This window comes from Podarcis cretensis, assembly GCF_951804945.1.
Source record: "Podarcis cretensis genome assembly, chromosome: 2".
NCBI lineage: Eukaryota > Metazoa > Chordata > Lepidosauria > Squamata > Lacertidae > Podarcis > Podarcis cretensis.
In genome coordinates this window covers 113,200,272-113,219,629 of record NC_137171.1, presented here as the reverse complement: position 1 = coordinate 113,219,629, position 19,358 = coordinate 113,200,272, and the positions used below count along the sequence as shown (strand labels likewise).

At 46.4% G+C, this 19,358-nt stretch overlaps 2 protein-coding genes across 5 annotated transcripts in view; one reads left to right on the top strand and one right to left on the bottom strand.

Annotated features, from left to right (window-relative positions):
• The first annotated feature begins 440 nt into the window (after positions 1–440).
• On the top strand, positions 441–15,310 carry LOC307208937 (TNF receptor-associated factor 1-like). 2 transcript variants are annotated; one of them, XM_079963985.1, is made up of 6 exons: positions 441–510; positions 6,677–6,743; positions 7,452–7,739; positions 9,383–9,560; positions 11,665–11,813; positions 13,370–15,310. In XM_079963985.1, the coding sequence occupies exons 1-6, from the start codon at positions 506–508 to the stop codon at positions 13,586–13,588; spliced, it is 906 nt and encodes a 301-aa protein (XP_079820111.1). In that variant the 5' UTR covers positions 441–505; the 3' UTR covers positions 13,589–15,310. The 2 variants fall into 2 exon arrangements, with proteins under 2 accessions (XP_079820111.1, XP_079820110.1); XM_079963984.1 differs by lacking the exon at positions 441–510 and adding an exon at positions 5,320–5,575.
• A 1,477-nt stretch (positions 15,311–16,787) lies between these two features.
• Positions 16,788–19,358, bottom strand: part of DDAH2 (DDAH family member 2, ADMA-independent) — a 38,936-nt gene continuing 36,365 nt past the window's right edge. For all 3 annotated transcript variants that reach the window (XM_079963874.1, XM_079963875.1, XM_079963873.1), the window contains exon 7: positions 16,788–18,294. In XM_079963874.1, coding sequence (XP_079820000.1) covers positions 18,178–18,294 — 117 coding nt within the window. In that variant the 3' untranslated portion in view covers positions 16,788–18,177. The remainder of the gene's footprint in view (positions 18,295–19,358) is intronic.

Genomic DNA, 19,358 nt, shown 5'->3' with positions numbered 1-19,358 from the left:
GACTATTGTATTTTAATATTCTGTTGGAAGCCACCCAGAGTGGCTGGGGAAACCCAGCCAGATGGGTGGGGTGTAAATAATATATTATTATTATTATTATTATTATTATTATTATTATGCCTCAGTTGCAGGGGGTTGGAATGGATGACCTCGCGGGGTCCCTCCCAACTCTGTGATTCTGCAGTTCGGCATGCAACGCATGTGGCTTTCCCCCCACGAGTTACTTATCACCCTTCTGAAGCTGGCTGAGCAAGTTAAATCGAAAGCGCTCTTTGTTTTCAGTTCTGATTTTGATTTGGGACGATGACTTACCTTGGACTTCCTTCCCGGCTCTGGGATTCCCCCACCCAGCAGCTGTGACAGCCTCCGCGGCCAACCAATCAGCTTTCCCTGCCCACTCTGCTTGGGTACACCCAAGGGAGGGGAAAAACTTTGTCCTGCTTTCAGATGGGAAGCCAGAAAGCTTCAGAAAGAAAGACGGGCACCTGCAGGACCCAGGAAGACAATGAGGTACATGGTTGGTGGCAGGAGGGGAAGGCGACATACAACATCGTTTCAGGGCTGGAGGGTGGATGGATTTCAGCATCTTTTCAGTCAAGAGAAAAGGCAAGCGGCAGGTGACATGCTAGCAGCCTTTCTCAACCTGTGGGTCCCCAGATGTTCTTGAACTACAACTCCCGATTTTTCAATATGGTTTTGCAAGTATCCTTTAAACACCTTCCGGAACTCAAAACTCCTATTAGAATAAACAAGATCCGTTTTAAATACTGAAATACTAAATAAGACAGATAACAATGTGTAACAGAAAAAGAAGCATGAAATTAGGTTAAAGGTGTGTGAAAGAAAGTAATAGAAGTGGAAAGAAATTGCAGTTGAGTAGATTGGAAGTCTAACGCAAAGGTGGGGTGAGGGGTGGTGGATGGGAAAAGGAATTATCTGTGAATTAGAAATTTATTTTTTTTTTAAAAAAAGAACTACAACTCCCATCACACCTAGCTAGCAAGGCTCAGGGATGATGGGAGTTGTAGTCCAACAACATCTGGGGACCAACAGGTTGAGAACCGCTGTAGAGGTTTCTAGCATTGTGTAAGCATAGAGAGTTTTTTCCCCCTCCCTCTCTCCCGACGCTAGGCCTCGTGAACATCCAATGAGGCTGAAGGTTCGAAGTTTCGGGGCAGATAAAAGAAAGCGCTTTTCCATGGGTCACGTAGTCGGAACTACGGAACTCACCGCCACAAGAAGCAGCGATGGCCCCCAATTTGGACGGCTTTAAAAGAAGACTGGGTGAATTCATGGAGGATACGTCTATCCATGGCTAATAGCCACAATGGCCAATGCTCTCTCTTCATGCTCGGTGGCAGTCAGGCTTCTGCTGGAAACCATGGCGAGGGAGAAGGCTCTTCTGCTTGAATCCCGCTTGCGGGTTTTCCCAGATAGCTCAGCCGGTAGAACAAGAGGCTCTTAATCTCTGGGTTGTGGGTTTGAGCCCCGTGTTAGGAAAAAGATTTCTGCACTGCAGGGGGTTGGACTAGATCATGGATAGGCAAACTAAGGCCTGGGGGCCGGATCCAGCTCAATCACCTTCTAAATCCGGCCCATGGACAGTCCGGGAATCAGCGTGTTTTTCCATGAGTAGAATGTGTCCTTTTATTTAAAATGCACCTCTGGGTTATTTGCGAGGCATAGGAATTCATTCATTATTTTTTTCCAAAATATAGTCTGGCCCCCCACAAGGTCTGAGGGACGGTGGACCCAGTGGCGTAGCGTGGGGGGTGCAGGGGGGGCCAGCCGCACTGGGCACAACATCTGGGGGTTAGGGTTAGGGGGCGCAAATCCACGGGTTAGGGGGTGCAAATCCATGTATTAGGGGGCGCAAATCCATGGGTTAGGGGGCGCAAATTACTTGCCCCGGGTGCTGACAACCCACGCTACGCCACTGGGTGGACTGGCCCCCTGCTGAAAAAGTTTGCTATAATATCCTGGTCACTAGATGACTCCTGGGGTCCCTTATAACTCAGCAATTCTACGCTTCTCTTATTTTATCTAGTTGGCCACTGTGAGAAGAAGGATGCTGGAGAAAAGGGGTCTTTGGCCTGATCCAGTGTTCTTATGTTCTTGATGGAAAGGGGTGGGGTGGGGAAGGCAGGAGTTTTTAGCTGCCTGTGTCTTAGGGAAGCCTGGGCAACTGGTCCATCAACTCAGTATTTTCTGCCGCATTAGTGGCTCTCTGGGGTTTTGAGCAGCAGTTTCTCCCAGCCCTACTGGGACATAGGATCGCAGAATTGTAGAGGTGGAAGCAACCCTGAGGATCATCTAGTCCAACCAAGGCAGGAATAGTGTGGTACCTCGGGTTAAGTACTTAATTCGTTCCGGAGGTCCGTTCCTAACCTGAAACTGTTCTTAACCTGAAGCACCACTTTAGCTAATGGGGCCTCTTGCTGCCACCACGCGATTTCTGTTCTCATCCTGAAGCAAAGCTCTTAACCCGAGGTAATATTTCTGGGTTAGCGGAGTCTGTAACCTGAAGCGTATGTAACCCGAGGTACCACTGTAATAGTAATAATAATAATAATAATAATAATAATAATAATAATAATAATAATTTATTTATACCCTGCCCATCTGGCTGGGTTTCCCTAGCCGCTCTGGGCGGCTCCCAACAGAGTATTAAAAACACAATAAAAAATATAATAAAAGTACGACTTTCCCCTATGAGGATCAAACCTGCAACTTTGGCCTTATCAGCACCATGCTCCAGCCAACTGAGCTGCCTGTGGCAGATTTCAAGAATAGAACCTGCATGCAAAGGAGATGATTTACCAGTAGTAATAATAATAATAATAATAATAATAATAATAATAATAATTTATTATTTATATCCCGCCCATCTGGCTGAGTTTCCCCAGCCACTCTGGGCGGCTCCCAATCAAATGTTAAAAACAGTACAGCATTAAATATTAAAAACTTCCCTAAACAGGGCTGCCTACCAGTGACCTACTGCCCCTTAAAGGCCCAAGAGACTTCCTTGGTGGCATGGCTCAGCTGTGGGATAAAGAGGGGGCATGGTTTGAGGACCCATGATGACAGCTATCTTGCTTGGTTCCACCCCCCCCCCCAAAAAAAAGAAACATAAAATGCATTGTGCGCTGCCCGGGAATCGAACCCAGGTCGCAAGAATGGGAATCTTGCATGATACCACTACACCAGCAGCGCTGGCGACAGCTGCCTCCCTGAAGCTTAAAGGGGTTTGTGTCCGGTCAGAGCCTGGATGGGGAGACTGCCTGGGAAACTCATGCATACAGCCTTGAATTTTATGATTGAAAAAGGCAGGACATAAATGTGTGAAAGAAAAAGAAAATGGCCTTGGAGCACTTGCAGTTATGCCCTTCGCTTTCCTTTCCTCCTAAAATATCCACATCTAAGCCGGGATTTACAGGTAGAGCTTTTCGGTGGGAGCACAGCCGCAGGATCAGCTCTGTTCCTCCCTCCTCCTTCTCAAAAACTAAATTTGGGACAGATTGCAATTGATGAGACCTGTCCCACCAACAAGAAGCCAAAAACACCTTAAAATCCTTTGGATGAAGGGCCTAAAGCCTGGGTAATGAAACAATGTTTTTGCCCGGCAGTTAAAGAACTCCCAGTGGCCACATGGTGGCAAAGAGAAAATACTTCGCACATGCTCAAAGGAACGATGTCGATTGTTCGAATCCTCGTGTGACAAGACTGCAGCTGGAAACCGCTAGGAGTTGAACTAAGGGGGGGGGTAGTTTCAACCCCAGCATTTCCACAACACGTAGGGCTGGGGATTCCCAGAGTGGTTTAACGTTCAATTCCTCTTCACGGGAAGCTCTGGGAATGGGAGAGGAATAGAGGTCTCCTAATTCAAAGCACCTTTAACAAACGACAGCTCCCAGAATTCTTTGGGGGGAGCTGTTTGATGGGGTTTTTAACTTGGGTGGGTGCAGTTTTATTTGGAGGGCAGAGTTGTTTAAAATTGTTAAACATTATATGTTAGTTGGATTTTTGTATTTGTAGGCTGGAGTATTGTTTAGGGGCTTTTGTTGGGGAGTGTATTGTTTATTAGTGTGTATACATAAGTACAGTGGTAGCTCGGGTTACAGACGCTTCAGGTTACAGACTCCGCTAACTAAGAAATAGTACCTCAGGTTAAGAACTTTGCTTCAGGAGGAGAACAGAAATCACGCGGCAGCAGCGGGAGGCCCCATTAGCTAAAGTAGTACCTCAGGTTAAGAACAGTTTCAGGTTAAGAACGGACCTCCAGAACGAATTACGAACCTCCAGAACGAATTAAGTTCTTAACCCGAGGTACCACTGTAGGTTAATTGTTTGGATTATTTTGATTGTGCTTGGATTATTCTGATTATTAAAAGAGGCCCCATGGATACACAATACACATGTTCCACGGGACTTCTTTTAAAAGACTCACCTTGTATTTTCTGCTTTTATTATTTTGATTATGCATTTTGTGCTTTTGTTATTTTGTTTCTGTATTTTGTGCTTCGTATATTGTAACTTTGACCTACGGGTATAGGGATGGTATACGAAATAATGATAATGATAATGATAAATAGAAGTGGCATCACAGCGCTTTAAATTTATGGTCGTAAATGTGGTCAGAGCGACTCTCCCCCTTCCCACTCTGGAAAATGCCTGTGCCATTCTCAGCTTACATGAGGTCCTTCCTTCTTCCTGAAAGCTGGGGAATTACATTTTGCCGCTGCCTCCATCCATCCAGCCACCCGCTGCTTCCCCTCCTCTGCACATCTCAGAAATGGGGTTCCCCTGGGGCTCTCTGCCCCCTAACCACAGAAAAAAAAATTCCCTACACTTGATGTCATCTGGTGACAAAGCTGAGTGGAATAAACGTCGGCTGCGTCTGGGGGGAGAAACTGTGATTTCCTCGCATGACTGGCAGGAATGTTGGGGGAAACCCAGAATGTTTGAACTGCAGCCTGAGTAACTAAAAACAAGGGGGAACCCAAAGCGGGGCTCCCAGGCACAATAGCGGGAGCCAGGGAGGGGCTGCAAAATGGCTGTAATCATTTGCAGAGGATCTACCCTATACTGCGCTTGTGGCAGTTAAAAACCTCTGGCAGCGGCTGAACGGCAAGGAATCTGGCAGCGCAGCCGGCAGTCTAACTCCATTGATAGATAGATAAAACTTTATTCGCATTAGCCAATGGCCATAGCAACAGTAAAACATTACAGTGTGCGCAGAAAAGGAAATTTGATATAAGAGCACAATGTAAAGTCCTGAATCAGCCGTCAGTTAGTGGCCCTTATTCTGATTGTCCCAGCAACCTTTGCTGTTATCTGCTCATTTTGATCTGCTAGAAGAAAGGACATTGTGGCAGTGGTTGAGCGCCCTGGGATGGTTAGTATGAGTGGGGTGATGATCTCGTTCCTCAGGTCTTTGTAGAGAATACAAGACAGGAGGATGTGTGCCGCTGTTTCGGTGCTACCATCTCCACAGGGGCAAAGACGTTTCTCAGGCAGGATCTTTTGGAAACGACCCTCAAGTACCGCAGATGGCAAAACATCCAGTCTTGCAAGTGTAAAAGCACGTCAGTATTTTGGGACAATAAGTTTGTATAGATATGGGGCCAGAGAATCAGAACAGAGAGGTGGAAAATGAACATACCAAGGGCAGAATTTCTTTATAGTGGCCAGGTTGTTCTGACGCTCAGTATCTTTTAGACGTTGACCGGTTAGACTGCTTGCTTTAGTAGGGCCCATAGTGAGTAGGTGTTGTGGGGATAGGCCACAAGAGTTTTTGATAGACGGTTTTAAGCCAGGCACTTTTATGGGAGTCTTGAAATACTAGGGAAAGTAAACCAGGGGGGTTTGCGTTTAGGCGGAGCCAGAAGTTAAGAGTTCTTTGCCAAGTCCGTACTTCTACTGAAGGGAGACTTGCCTCCAGTCTCAATGATGCGTTTGGGACGCATGGCGGTACAGAAAAAAATCTGCCTTAGAAACTTTGATTGAACAGCTTCCAAAGTGCTAAGGTAGTCCAAATCTGAGCCCCGTATAGTAGCTGTGCTAGGGGTTTAGCTTGGAAGACTTCTAGGGTTTAAACATATCCAGCTCAAGGGGCAGTAAAGAGAAAGGCAAAGTAGGAACAATCAAGGCAAAGCCCCAGTCTATATCTGAGAAGGAAACCTCGAACCAGTTCTGAAACAAACATAACAATGGAAGTAACTTCCAAGAGCCCTGGAAGGATACCGACTGGCAACACGGGTAGTAGAGAGGTGGTGACCCATGATATTGATGGGAACATACTACAGGTCTGGCAAGTTTCAAACCAGAAAAAAGACTGGAGCCTAACTCCATTGAGGGAAGGGGAGGTTGTTCCCTTCTTCTCTGGCAGAGAGGTGGGACGCCATCTTTTGGTTCACCTCAGGTGACAAAATATCTTGGGCTGTCCCTGCCGCCACCGCACCAGTTGCTGATGCAGGCCGGGCCTGGCCAATGGACACGAGAGCTAAGTGGAGCCTCGGAGGCACCATACTGTCAGACTATAAGAGATGGGCATTTTCTTCCTGTCTTGCTCAAAGTATCAGGTTGGCCACTGTGAGAAGCAGGATATTGGACTATGTAGGCCTGAGTTGGCAGGATTGGTCTTGATCTTTCTTTTCTTTACTTTCTTGCCTTTCAGCTGTGAAATGTCCTCACCTGAATGCCTGAAGGAGAAAGGAATTGAGCTCCTCACCCATTTTGACATGGTGGGTCTTAAGGAGATGATAGATGGTAGGTAGGTAGGTAGGTAGGTAGGTAGGTAGGTAGGTAGGTAGAAGAAGAGAAGGAGTTTTGATTTGATATCCCACTTTATCAGTATCCTAAGGAGTCTCAAAGCGGCTAACATTCTCCTTTCCCTTCCTCCCCCACAACAAACACTCTGTGAGGTAAGTGGGGCTGAGAGACTTCAGAGAAGTGTGACCAGCCCAAGAAAAATAAAGAACTTATTTACAACAGCGGCAAGAGTCTTGTTAACACAAGGGATGGAAGAATGATGAAATCCCAACGAAAGAACAGTGGCAAAAAAAATTGATGAGTTATGCAGAATTGGTCAAATTGACATATAAACTGTGTGAAAAGGACAACAGTGACTTCAAGGAAGAATGGGAACTTTTTACAAATTAACTTAAAAAGACAACAAAATGATTTGGACTCCTTGGCAGGTTTTGAATAAACACCCACAAATTTATTAGTTGAACACAGGACAGATAAGGCAAGGATATGTACAATTTTATAATATGCAGAGAACAATATGTGCAAAGAAATCAGAGACGGGGGCTGAGAGAAGTCCTTGGTGGTGGGGGGGAATCATGTGATTGATTATGTGGATTGACATTTTGTTATGCTGAAATTGCTTAATAAAAATACTTTAAAAAAACAACAACAAAATGACAATGGGCGATGCTCTCCTGCAGGTTAGCCTTCGATATCATCAGGCTCACGACGAACAAGTAGGTGGAACCATGGCATCCCAGCACTCACACCTGCTCGGGGCTTTGCAGCAGTTATCGGGTCTGGACAAGTTGTGGGAGAGGCTAAAGTCCGACCTTCCGTGCAAGCAGAAACTGGGAGAGCTGGAAACACGGCAGAAGACCTTGGAGAACATCGTCTCGGTTTTGAGTCGGGAGCTGGGCAGGAGAGAGGAGGCCCCTGCAAATGCCCTCGGAGAAGCCATGGCCAGGATCCTTTACCTGGAGGAAAAGGTAGGAGACAGCCTCATGCAGACCGCAGCTTGGAAAGACTAGGATTCACTCTCAGGAAACACTGGAGTAGAAACAGGGAGCCAATGGGCCTGCAGATTTTCTTGGGCTATGACTCCCCTGTTCCCTGACCACTGGCTATGCTGGTGCAAACTGGAATATGGCCATATCTGGAAGGATGCACCTGTCCCCACAACAGACCTTCTGCAATGCTATTTAGCATTTTTGTTTTGTTTTGTTTTAAATTTATTTAATCATTTTTTCAATACAAACAACAACCGCAAAAGACACATACAACAAAAACCACCATAATACTAATAACACAATTTGACATTTCAGATTTGAATACATTGATATACATATGACTACACCTTTTTAACAATATTTTCCCACCTCTCTCTCTCTCTCCCCCCCCCCCACTTCCCACCACTATCCGCCTTATCGCTTAAATATTCCTTCCGGATTTCTTCATATTTATCCAGTCTTAATTTGCGTCGACGTGCAATTCGTTCGTATGTAGCTAATCTGTCCATGTTACCAATCCGTGTGCTCAATGGAATCTTTTTGAGGCTCTTCCAATTCATCAAAACAAGTTTTTTTGCTTCTAATATAACACGGTACACCCACTGTTATTTAGCATTTGTTGGCATCCATCTGTCTTAGGAGACAATGGAGTGCGTCTCCAGGGGTGAAGGCAAACAGCTGCATTAGCAAAGTGACCTTTTCGGAACGCAAGCCTGGGCAGTGCATACAGAGGTCCTGGACTGGCCAGGTGACAAGTCTCCACTCTCAGCCTTGCTGATGTGGTCCAGAGGAAAGAAAAGCAAGAGTTTTGGCCCCAGCTTGGCTGCAGGAGTTGCCAGGAGGTGTACAAAGCGCATATTCAACCGCCTTAGGGACTCCACACCAGATTTATGTAGGGTTTATTCCTTAGCATTTATAAGGGCACTACTGGAACACTCAAAGCAGCTCTGCTACATCAGCAGGCTGAAGAGCCTTATCTTCCCATGCCTGGAGGGTCAATTTGACAGGTGGGTGTGGCTGCCCACCTGTCAATCACCTGGCACCTTAGTGGTACCAGGTGACACTGTGCTTTGAAGTCCTTTTGCAAACACTCCTATGCTGCTGTTTAAACATCCCGTTTCCAGAACTTTATAGAGCAGCGCAGGGCCATTATTAATTTATTATTATTATTATTATTATTATTATTATTATTATTATTATTATTATTATTTTGCAAAACACTGGTCCAGATGAAACAATGATATGACTGCATTAGGCAGTTTCCACCATTCCTCTGTTACTGAAGGTATGAATAATTCGATGCAAAAGACTTTGAGGAAGAGCCTTGGGCTCAGTGACAGAGCACAAATTTTGCCCACCACCTCTAGTTAGGGCTGGAGAACTGCTGCCATGCAGCTGCTTTTGGACTACAACTCCCATCATCCCTGACCACTGGTCCTGCTAGCTAGGGATGATGGGAACTGCAGTCCAAAAACAGCTGGAGACCCAAGTTTGGGACAATACTGAGATGGTCTGAGGCAGCTCCTCCCATGTCCCTATGCGCATTTTTGCTTTGTGTTCTGTTCACCTCACACTCAAATGGACGGCAGCTTCTTGACAGCTCTCCATTCATTTCCTTCCAGGTTCAACAACAAGACTCCCTCTTGACCCTGAAGGATGTGATGATCAGCAACTTAGCATCCCGCCTCCAAGTCTTGGAGCAAACCACGTATGACGGGTGTTTCTTTTGGAAAGTCCCCGAGATGGGACTCAGACTGCAGGAGGTGCAAACAGGAAACAGGCCTGCCCTGTATTCCCCCAGTGAGTTGACCTGAAAGCGCAAAGAGGAAAGAAACACAAAGGGGGGGGGGGTCTGGTTTTGTAAGAACGTTCCCTGTGAAGAGGGGCCAGCTCTTAAACTGTGGTGTAGTGGTTAAGAGCGGTAGACTCGTAATCTGGTGAACCGGGTTCACTTCCCCGCTCCTCCACATGCAGCTGCTGGGTGACCTTGGGCCAGTCACACTTCTCTGAAGTCTCTCAGCCCCACTCACCTCACAGAGTGTTTGTTGTGGGGGAGGAAGGGAAAGGAGAATGTTAGCCGCTTTGAGACTCCTTTGGGTAGTGATAAAGCAGGATATCAAATCCAAACTCTTCTTCTTCTTAAACCACTCTGGGAACTGTATCTCTGGGAGGAGAATAGGGGTTCCCCAACAACACCCAGGACCCTTAACAAACTACAGCTCCCAGAATCCTATGGAGGAAGCCATGACTGTGGTGTGAACATGGCCTTGATGTTAATAATAATAATAATGATGATAATAATAATGATGATAATAATAATAATAATAATAATAATAATAATAATAATAATAATAATAATATTTTATTTATATCCCGCCATCCCCAGCCGAAGCCGGGCTCAGAGTGGCTAACAACAGTAAAATAATACAACATTCTAAAATACAACTTGGAAGGGATGTGAGTCAGCACCAATGGTGCCTCTCCATCTCTAGCCCAGCTTGGGACGAACCAAGTTTATCCACTCGGGTACCATAACCCTGTCAGTCTGCAATTCTTAGTGCAGAAAGTATTGATCTGATGTGTAGAGATCTTTCCTATTCTACTTAATTCAAGAGGGTTCTGGAAGAAACAAGCAGAAGGCTCGTGATGTTTGAGTTATTCTTTCAGAGATGCTGAGTACAGCTGGCCTAAACAGGTTCTGCTACCCCTTCTGTCAAGGTCATGCTGACTATAAAAATAGGCCAGAAGGAGCCTGGGTTTCACTTTCTCTTTCTTTCTCTCTCCCTTCTGGTATGGTGTTCCGTACATAGCATGCAGCATGCTTAGTGTTAAGGTTTAGATTGTAAGTTTAAGTTAAGTCTGCTGCAACTGGATTTCAACTGGGAGCCAGCATGGTGTAGTGGTTAAGAGCGGTAGACTCGTAATCTGGGGAACCGGGTTCGCTTCCCCGCTCCTCTACATGCAGCTGCTGGGTGACCTTGGGCCAGTCCCACTTCTCTGAAGTCTCTCAGCCCCACTCACCTCACAGAGTGTTTGTTGTGGGGGAGGAAGGGAAAGGAGAATGTTAGCCGCTTTGAGACTCCTGAAGGGTAGTGAAAGGCGGGATATCAAATCCAAACTCTACTTCTTCTTCTTCTTCTTCTTCTTCTTCTTCTTCTTCTTCTTCTTCTTCTTCTTCTGGGCAGTGCCAATCCTGAATGTTTCGGATTTGTGACCATTATGCTCATTTGCCTTCAGTAAAGCTCTGCTGGATGAAATTTAATTGCCTCTGGTCTACAGTCCTACCTTGGGTTGAAGTTGCTTCAGGTTGAGCGTTTACGGGTTGCGTCCCACAGCAACCCGGAAGTAACGGAATGCGTTACTTCCAGGTTTCGCTGCTCACGCATGCGCAGACGCTCAAAATGATGTCACACACATGCACAGAAGTGGTGAATCGCGACCCACACAGACACACAGATGCGGGTTGTGTTCGCTTCAGGATGTGAACGGGGCTCCAGAACGGATCCCGTTCGCATCCAGAGGTACCACTGTATTTTGGGGGAATCCTGCAACGTGTTTCAGTTTTTACTCTGCCAACTATAGTGGTACCTCGGGTTAAGTACTTAATTGGTTCCAGAGGTCTGTTCTTAACCTGAAACTGTTCTTAACCTGAAGCACCGCTTTAGCTAATGGGGCCTCCTGCTGCCGCCGCGCCGCTGGAGCACGATTTCTGTTCTTATCCTGAACCAAAGTTCTTAACCTGAAGCACTATTTCTGGGTTAGCAGAGTCTGTAACCTGAAGCGTATGTAACCCGAGGTACCACTGTATACACATTGGAATTTGCTCTGGATCAATATTGAGTAGACTTTCAATGACAGACCCACCTTTCTGACGCCACCTGTTTCCTTCCCTTTTGCCCCCAAGCGTTTTACACCAGCCGCTACGGTTACAAGCTCTGTCTCAAGCTGTTCCTGAACGGAGACGGGGCAGGAGCAGGCACCCACCTCTCGCTTTTCCTCGTTCTGATGAGAGGAGAACATGACTTCCATCTCAAGTGGCCTTTCCGGCACAAGGTACGGGGGCTTTTGTGCTGGGAGTATAAAGGTAAAGTAAAGGGACCCCTGACCATTAGGTCCAGTCATGGCTGACTCTGGGGTTGCGGCGCTCATCTCGCTTTATTGGCCGAGGGAGCCGGCGTCCAGCTTCCGGGTCATGTGGCCAGCATGACTAAGCCGCTTCTGGCGAACCAGAGCAGTGCACAGAAACGCCGTTTACCTTCCCGCTGGAGTGGTACCTATTTATCTACTTGCACTTTGAGGTGCTTTCGAACTGCTAGGTTGGCAGGAGCAGGGACCGAGCAACGGGAGCTCACCCCGTCGCGTCGATTCGAACCGCTGACCTTCTGATCGGCAAGTCCTAGGCTCTGTGGTTTAACCCACAGCGCCACCCGCGTCCCTCTGGGACACTGTCCCGCTGGGGGTATAGAGTCGAATAAGAACCATAAGGCAGCGTTGTGGAGCCTGTAACCTTCCAAGCATTGCTAGACTCCAGTTCCCATCATCCCTGACTAGCTGGAGCTGAGGGGAGTTGGAGTCCAACAACCAGTGTTAGAAATTAGCCAGGTGCGTTTTGCGACTGGTGCTATGACCACGTGGAGATCTCGGGAAGCCAGGCTGGCGACCGACATTTCCATTTGGGCTGGCCTCCAGCTTTCTGAAGTAGGTAAGCAGAAGGGCTTATTTACTGGGTTCATTTCCCACTTTCTCTCTCCAACTAATACATGGTTCACTTCCCATCTCAGTTAATCTCTGCAACAATCCTGTGAGGTAGGTTAAGTGAGCTTCCCAACCGAGTGGGGATTTGGACCCTGATCCCCTAAGTCCTAGTCCAACACTCTAACCACTATACCTCACTGGCTTCCCAGAGTTCTTCTGCTACGGGGCAGCTATATCAATGAAGTCGGTAAATAAATATGGGGAAAGCAAAATGTCACCAAAGGTGGATCTACACACAGGTGTGGGGGGGGAACCACTATAAATAAGCTGGGAATTAGATTGCTATAACAAAACAAAACAAAACAAAAAACAAAACAAAACAAAACAAAACAAAACAAAACAAAACAAAACAAAACAAAACAAAACAAAACAACCCTATGGAAAAAAGTGTATTAAAAATTTCCTGCTCTCTGCCGCCATCTGGTGTTGCATGTTTATAGCACATCAAATAATTGTTTCTTTTCTAATGTTGCTGCGTTTTTAGAGCAGGATCTGAAATATTTCCCTTCAAGCTGCAATTGGTTTTATTATGGATTGTTCCACTTGATATTTCGATGTTTTTGCAAACCGCTTTGAGATTCCCCCCCCCCCCTTTAAAATATAAAGCGGTATAAAAATGAAAATTATTATTAATAATAACAACAACAACAACAACAACAACAACAACTCCTCCATGGAAGATGGTGCCTAGATATGCCGTTGTGGTTTAAAGTTCCATTTGGCAACGAGCTCATATATATCTAACACTGCCAACGACGTATGAAAAGCCACTCAGAAGCTGTGATGGGTTACAATTGATTTGAGATTTGCAACTGAGAGACATGCCTTCTTTTGCCCTCTTTTTTTCCCTCCAGGTCACCTTCACTCTCCTAGATCAAGTCAACAAGCGCCACATCTCCACCTCCTTCCGCCCCCTGGAGACCTCGTCTTCCTTCCAGCGTCCCACGAGCGAAGCCAACGTGGCCAGCGGCCTGCCTGAGTTTTGCCACTTGAACTTGCTCCATGCCCCAGGGGCTACCTATATCCATAACGACACATTAGCCATTCAAGCTGTGATAGACACAAAGGCTTAGACTTCGAGCAACTTTCACCCTTCCTACCATATGGCTGCTGCTCCGAGAGGCCGAGGTGGCAAGTTTCCAAAGGGAACTCTGCCCAAAGGGACCCTTTGCTGCATTCTCCACAGTCTCTTCTCAAATGGGGTGCGACTGGAAAAGGAAAAAAAGGAAACCTTTGGAAGCTTCCCTTGTCCCCCCAAAACGCTAGCAAGACAGGGCAGCGAGTGCTCAGTGCTATCCGAAGAAGAAGAAAGTAAATTCAGCACCCAGAACATTGTTGTTGTTGTTGATTAGTCGTTTAGTCATGTCCGACTCTTCGTGACCCCATTGACCAGAGCACGCCAGGCACTCCGATCTTCCACTGCCTCCCGCAGTTTGGTCAAACTCATGCTGGTAGCTTCGAGAACACTATCCAACCATCTCGTCCTCTCTCGTCCCCTTCTCCTTGTGCCCTCCATCTTTCCCAGCATCAGGGTCTTTTCCAGGGAGTCTTCTCTTCTCATGAGGTGGCCAAAGTATTGGAGTCTCAGCTTCATGATCTGTCCTTCCAGTGAGCACTCAGGGCCGATTTCGTATAGTACAGTGCCACAAAACATGGCAGGTTCTATAAACTTAGTAATTTATTCCAAGAGCTGTGTAGCGCTTTCGTGTAAAATCCTGGCTGTTACGGCACGGATGAAAGGTGTGAACTTAAAAAAAAAAAAAAAAGAGTTTCTGCCTTAATTCTAGTATCTCAACAGGTAAAGCTTTCCCCCTCCCTGTGGCCCCATGCCAAGACTGCACCTGTTGGTTTTCCGCCTGCTGTACCTGAAACCAGCGACCCACCAAGCTGGTGTTGTGCCCTGCCGGTGGTCTGATAGGCCTTCAATGTTGTTGTTTTCTTCTCCCTTGCCTTCTTAGGACTGCAAGGTCAGGGAGGTTGTCAGGTTACCTGAAAAGACCACAATGCACAATGGCCTCCTTGGAAGCGGAGCGTAGCACCATCAGTCTTGTTTGTAGGCACCCAGAACTTTTGGCCATTAAAGTATTGAGATATGAGGTCTACTTCCCTTGTACTATGGTGGGTAGGATTTGTGCTTTTTATACGTATCGGTGGATGAGCATTTGTAGGTTTTTTTGTTTTCGTTTCTCCAACTGGCTTTGATGCGTTTCGCCGTTATTTGTATCTTACTAAATTCATAATTGCTCTGGAACACATTTGCGTGACAGGCAGTGGGATAATGATCATAATAATGATCGCAATGATAGTAAATGATGTGCTGCAGTCATGGACTGCGCTAAGAACAGGCCCCAACGCTTAGACTTGATTTCATCGGAACTGAGTGAAGATGGCGGCTGCCAGCCACGAAAAGACCTTTGGATTGATTTGGCAGAAACACCAGCGTGTGAGGAGATGCTGCAAACTTATAGAGGGGAATCATAGACATAAAATCCACAAAGAAACACATCATTGCTTCTTTTAACTCGCTTGTGGGAATAACTCAGAGGCTGTGAAAGAAGGAAGGTTAACAACAGAAAGAATTAGAGGAACCATCGGAAGTCACTATGAAAAGCAGTGGAAGTATGAGATGATCAGAACCCTCCGAACTTGAAGCATGGGAAGTCCTATTCAACATTTATAATTTGGCAGAATATTCGGATTACAGTGGTACCTCGGGTTAAGTACTTAATTCGTTCCGGAGGTCCATTCTTAATCTGAAACTGTTCTTAACCTGAAGCACCACTTTAACTAATGGGGCCTCCTGCTTGGGGCCTCCTGCTGCCACCGCACAATTTCTGTTCTCATCCTGAAGCAAAGTTCTTAACCCGAGGTACTATTTCTGGGTTAGCGGAGTCTGTAACCTGAAGCGTATGTAACCCGAGGTACCACTGTATTTGATATGTATAATTTGGAATATTTAATGTGATTTGATTGGATTGTTAAAGTGGAAAATTTAATAAAAATGAATTAAACAAAAAAACAGGCCCCAACTCCTTTCACTTGCCGAGGCCTCGCTCAAGATCGCTACCACAGAAATACACGATTTCCGGCAGGAATCTTTAAAAAGCGGAACTGAAATTACTGTTTTTTCATTACTGTTATTGATCTTTTCCCTTCCAACAGCCATCTCAAGCCGATGTACATTGAAGATGTACAACGCAGAAACAGCAGGGCTTTTTTCCCTCTCAGGTGGGCACCACTGGCATTATAAGAGAACAAGGGCGTTGCTCGTGGTGAATCCCGGCACCTCTTTTTCCTATAAAAATAGCAATATACACACAACTAAAACCATGCAACATAGACACTTGTGGTAAAGACCCGGTTATCTGTCTGGGAAAGTCTGTCACAACAGAACTGTCTTTGGGTGTTTCCAGAAGCTGAGCACCTGTTGTATCTCAACAGGAATGCTATTCCGCAGAGCAAGGGCAACCAAATGGCTGTTAGTGGAAATAGGTTGCCAGCCACATTGGTGCGTACACACACACACACACCTCTCAAGTGGAAGAACCTATTATAACAACACAACGCAAAGGGTTACCACTTCCTTTCACGTGCTCCCTTCCATTGTTATAGGGTCCAAAAATCAACATTGTTACAAGGTGACACCTGGAATAGGATGTGATTATCATCCCTCCGCCCCAAAGGATGATATTATTATTATTATTATTATTATTATTATTATTATTATTATTATTGAATTTATATACCGCCCTATATCCGGAGGTTTCAGGGCGGTTCACAAAAGATCACAATATCTAAAATCAAAATAAAAACAATAACCCAATAATACCCTCCCAAAGAGAGCCACATTTTAAAAGGGCATAGGATGTTGGTCAGGTCAGCCAAAGGCCTGGTTTAAAAAGAACGTTTTTTCCTGGCGGCTAAAGGTGTCTAATGAAGGCGCCAGGCAAACTTCCCCGGGGAGAGCATTCCACAGATGGGGAGCCACTGCAGAGAAGGCCCCGTTCTCGTGTTGCCACCCTCCTGACCTCTCGAGGAGGAGGCACATGAAAGAAGGCCTCAGAGGGTGATCTCAGGGACCCGGTAGGCTCATATGGAAAGAGGTGGTCCTTGAGGTATTGCGTTCCTGAGTCGTTAAAGACACTGCATTAATTGCATTAAAGCAGCATCTCCCAGTGTTGAAGGGGCTTAGTCCACATGCCTTACGCTCAGGAACCTAGCTTCCCCACCCGTCCCACAGCAAAAGCAAAAAAGACTCATCAGGACGGTGACTTGGTTCAATCTTTTTTTATTATTAATTGTTTAAATTGATTCCACAAGGGGTTAAAGAGGCAGTGAGTGAATCTAAAGTCCTACATCCGTCAATACGCCTAACTCCCCCCAACAGAGGGCGCTCCCTCTACAGATTTCAAGAACATTCCTATGACCCCCACCCCACTCCTGCCCCCTAACTACGTTACACAAAACACATACAACAGCGCCGCTCGGAAGGAAGCAGAGACCCTCGCCAACCCGTTGTCTTAATCTAGCTGCTCCTCTGTGGCTGCGCCGGCCTTGCGGATATGCAAAGAGGTTATCTGTTGAGGGTGGCAGTGGGGGAAGCCATTGTTTTGAGTTTGGGGAGCGTGGGGGGTCTGATTCTGAACTCCCAGTCCCCAAACTGCAGCACCATAAGAGATGGATGTGGCAGGCCAAGCAGTCACAGAAGGAAAGTCCGTCAGAGGTCATTCCAGATCAGGGATGGTTGAACCTGTGGAACTTGTTGGACTCCAACTCCCATCAGCCCCTGCCAGCATGGCCAATGGTCAAGCATGATGGGAGATGTAGTCCAGCAACATTCTCATTCTAGTTATTGAGTCTCATGGCAGGGCAAGTGGAGTGGCTCTAGGGACACCTTCCTACATCTGACACGAATCATCAGGTGTTGAGATTCAAAACTGAACAGGAGACCCCCTAGTCCCACAACCATCCATCGTAATGGAGTTGCCTGGTTCTGTAGCACTTGGATCACCTCAAACACGTTGAAAGCTACTTATGTCCCACCCGCCCACGTCTCCTGCTCAATAGTTCTTCCAACATGGCGGCTATGAAAGAGAAATGGCCACCATCTTGGGTCTAGTCCTCACAATGGACACATCCCTTAAATGCCTTCCAAGATGGCTGCCCACCAATGTTTCTCAGCACCCGGTTTCATAACACGTCCCCCTCAGCGATGAAGGGAGAGCAGTGCTGCTCTTTTTAACGGTCCATAACGGGCTAAAAAACTTGAGGGAACCTCACTAAAATAAAAAAAAAGTGATCGTTGATTGAAGAGCTAGAACTTCAAGTTTCCCGCCGATGGCTTTTTCTTCAGCACTTGGAGCAAAGTTGAGCACCTATCTACTCTGGGGTAAAAAAAAAAATGTATTCGTAAAGCGTACACTGTAGAAGACAGGAGATAAAAAGAGACTCGTGTGGCTCCGTAGAAGCGAAGATCCAATGTAAATAAAAGAGAGAAACTGTGAGATTTAAGGCCAGTCAAATTAGCGTGTTTGGAGGTGTCCTTGCCTCACAAGGAAGCTAAGGGGAGAGAAAGTGGGGTGCCTGCACAAAGGAACCAAGAGAAGGGGTTCCTCTTGAGGGAATGCAAGAACCTGCGTTTAATTTTGGGGTTCGATAGGCACTAGATCTCCAGCTTCTTGTTGATGAGAACAGAGCAGGAACTGAGAGTCCCACCAAGTTTGGCCACCTCAGTGCAAGCCGCAGGGATGAGGGTGTAGTCCGGAAGCTTCTGGAAGGGCTGTGAGAGGAGGCAGAGAGAAACCAGTTAGACCTCTTCCCAAAGCGATCTCTGTCCCTGCAGTGACCAAGCCACACCTGAAGCTCGTGAAAAGGCAGGCGGTTTTGCGCGGGGAGACAGAGCACACAGAATGGCTGCAAAGCTTGCAAAAGGCCATGCTCAAAGGTCAATGCATGAGCCACCATTCTTTTGTGGCAGCCTCTGAGCTGGCCATTACGGCATCTCAAATTCTGCCCCAAAATGAATTGACATAAATACTGTATTTTCTGCTCCATAAGACACACTTTTTTCCTCCTAAAAAGTAAGGGGGAAAGTCTGTGCGTCTTATGGAGCGAATGTGTGATCCCTGGAGCCAAATTGCCCAGGGGCGAAAAGCAGATTGTGCTTTTTTCTTGTTTAAAAAAGAGGAAAGGGGGTGTTGAAACAAAGCCGCTGAGCAGCTGATCAGCAAGCGGTCGGGAGGGAGATAAGGGACGCTAGCGATAAAGGAGGCTGCTTGGGAGGGGGGAGGTAAAAGCACATGGATCCACAGGATTTTTGCATTGAGTCACCCAAAATTCACCATCAGATCCCATAGCATGTCCATGGCTATAGCCTGCACCAAAAAAAATGCATCCACTGTTTCGTTGGGCCGCAATGGCACAAAAACGTGGTTACAAAGCATAGATCCACATGGATCCTCAGGATTTTTGCATTGGGCTACCCCAAACTCACCGTCAAATCACATATCATGTCTGTGGCCACAGCATGAACCACAAAAATCATACATCCACTGTTTTGTTCAGAATATTTCTTTTCTTGTTTTCCTCCTATAAAAACTAGGTGCGTCTTAGGGTCAGGTGCGCCTTATGAAGCAAAAAATACGGTACGTACAGTTGTACCTCGGCTCCCAAATGCCTTGGGAGTTGAATGTTCCAGCTCCCAAACGATCGAAAACCAGAAGTGAGTGTTCTGGTTTCTGAATGGTGGTTTTTTGGGTTGTTGTTTTTTGGAAGCCGAATGTCCTGTGCGGCTTCTGCTATTGTTTCCAGAGTGCCTGCGCAGCTGGAAACCAATCAGAAGCC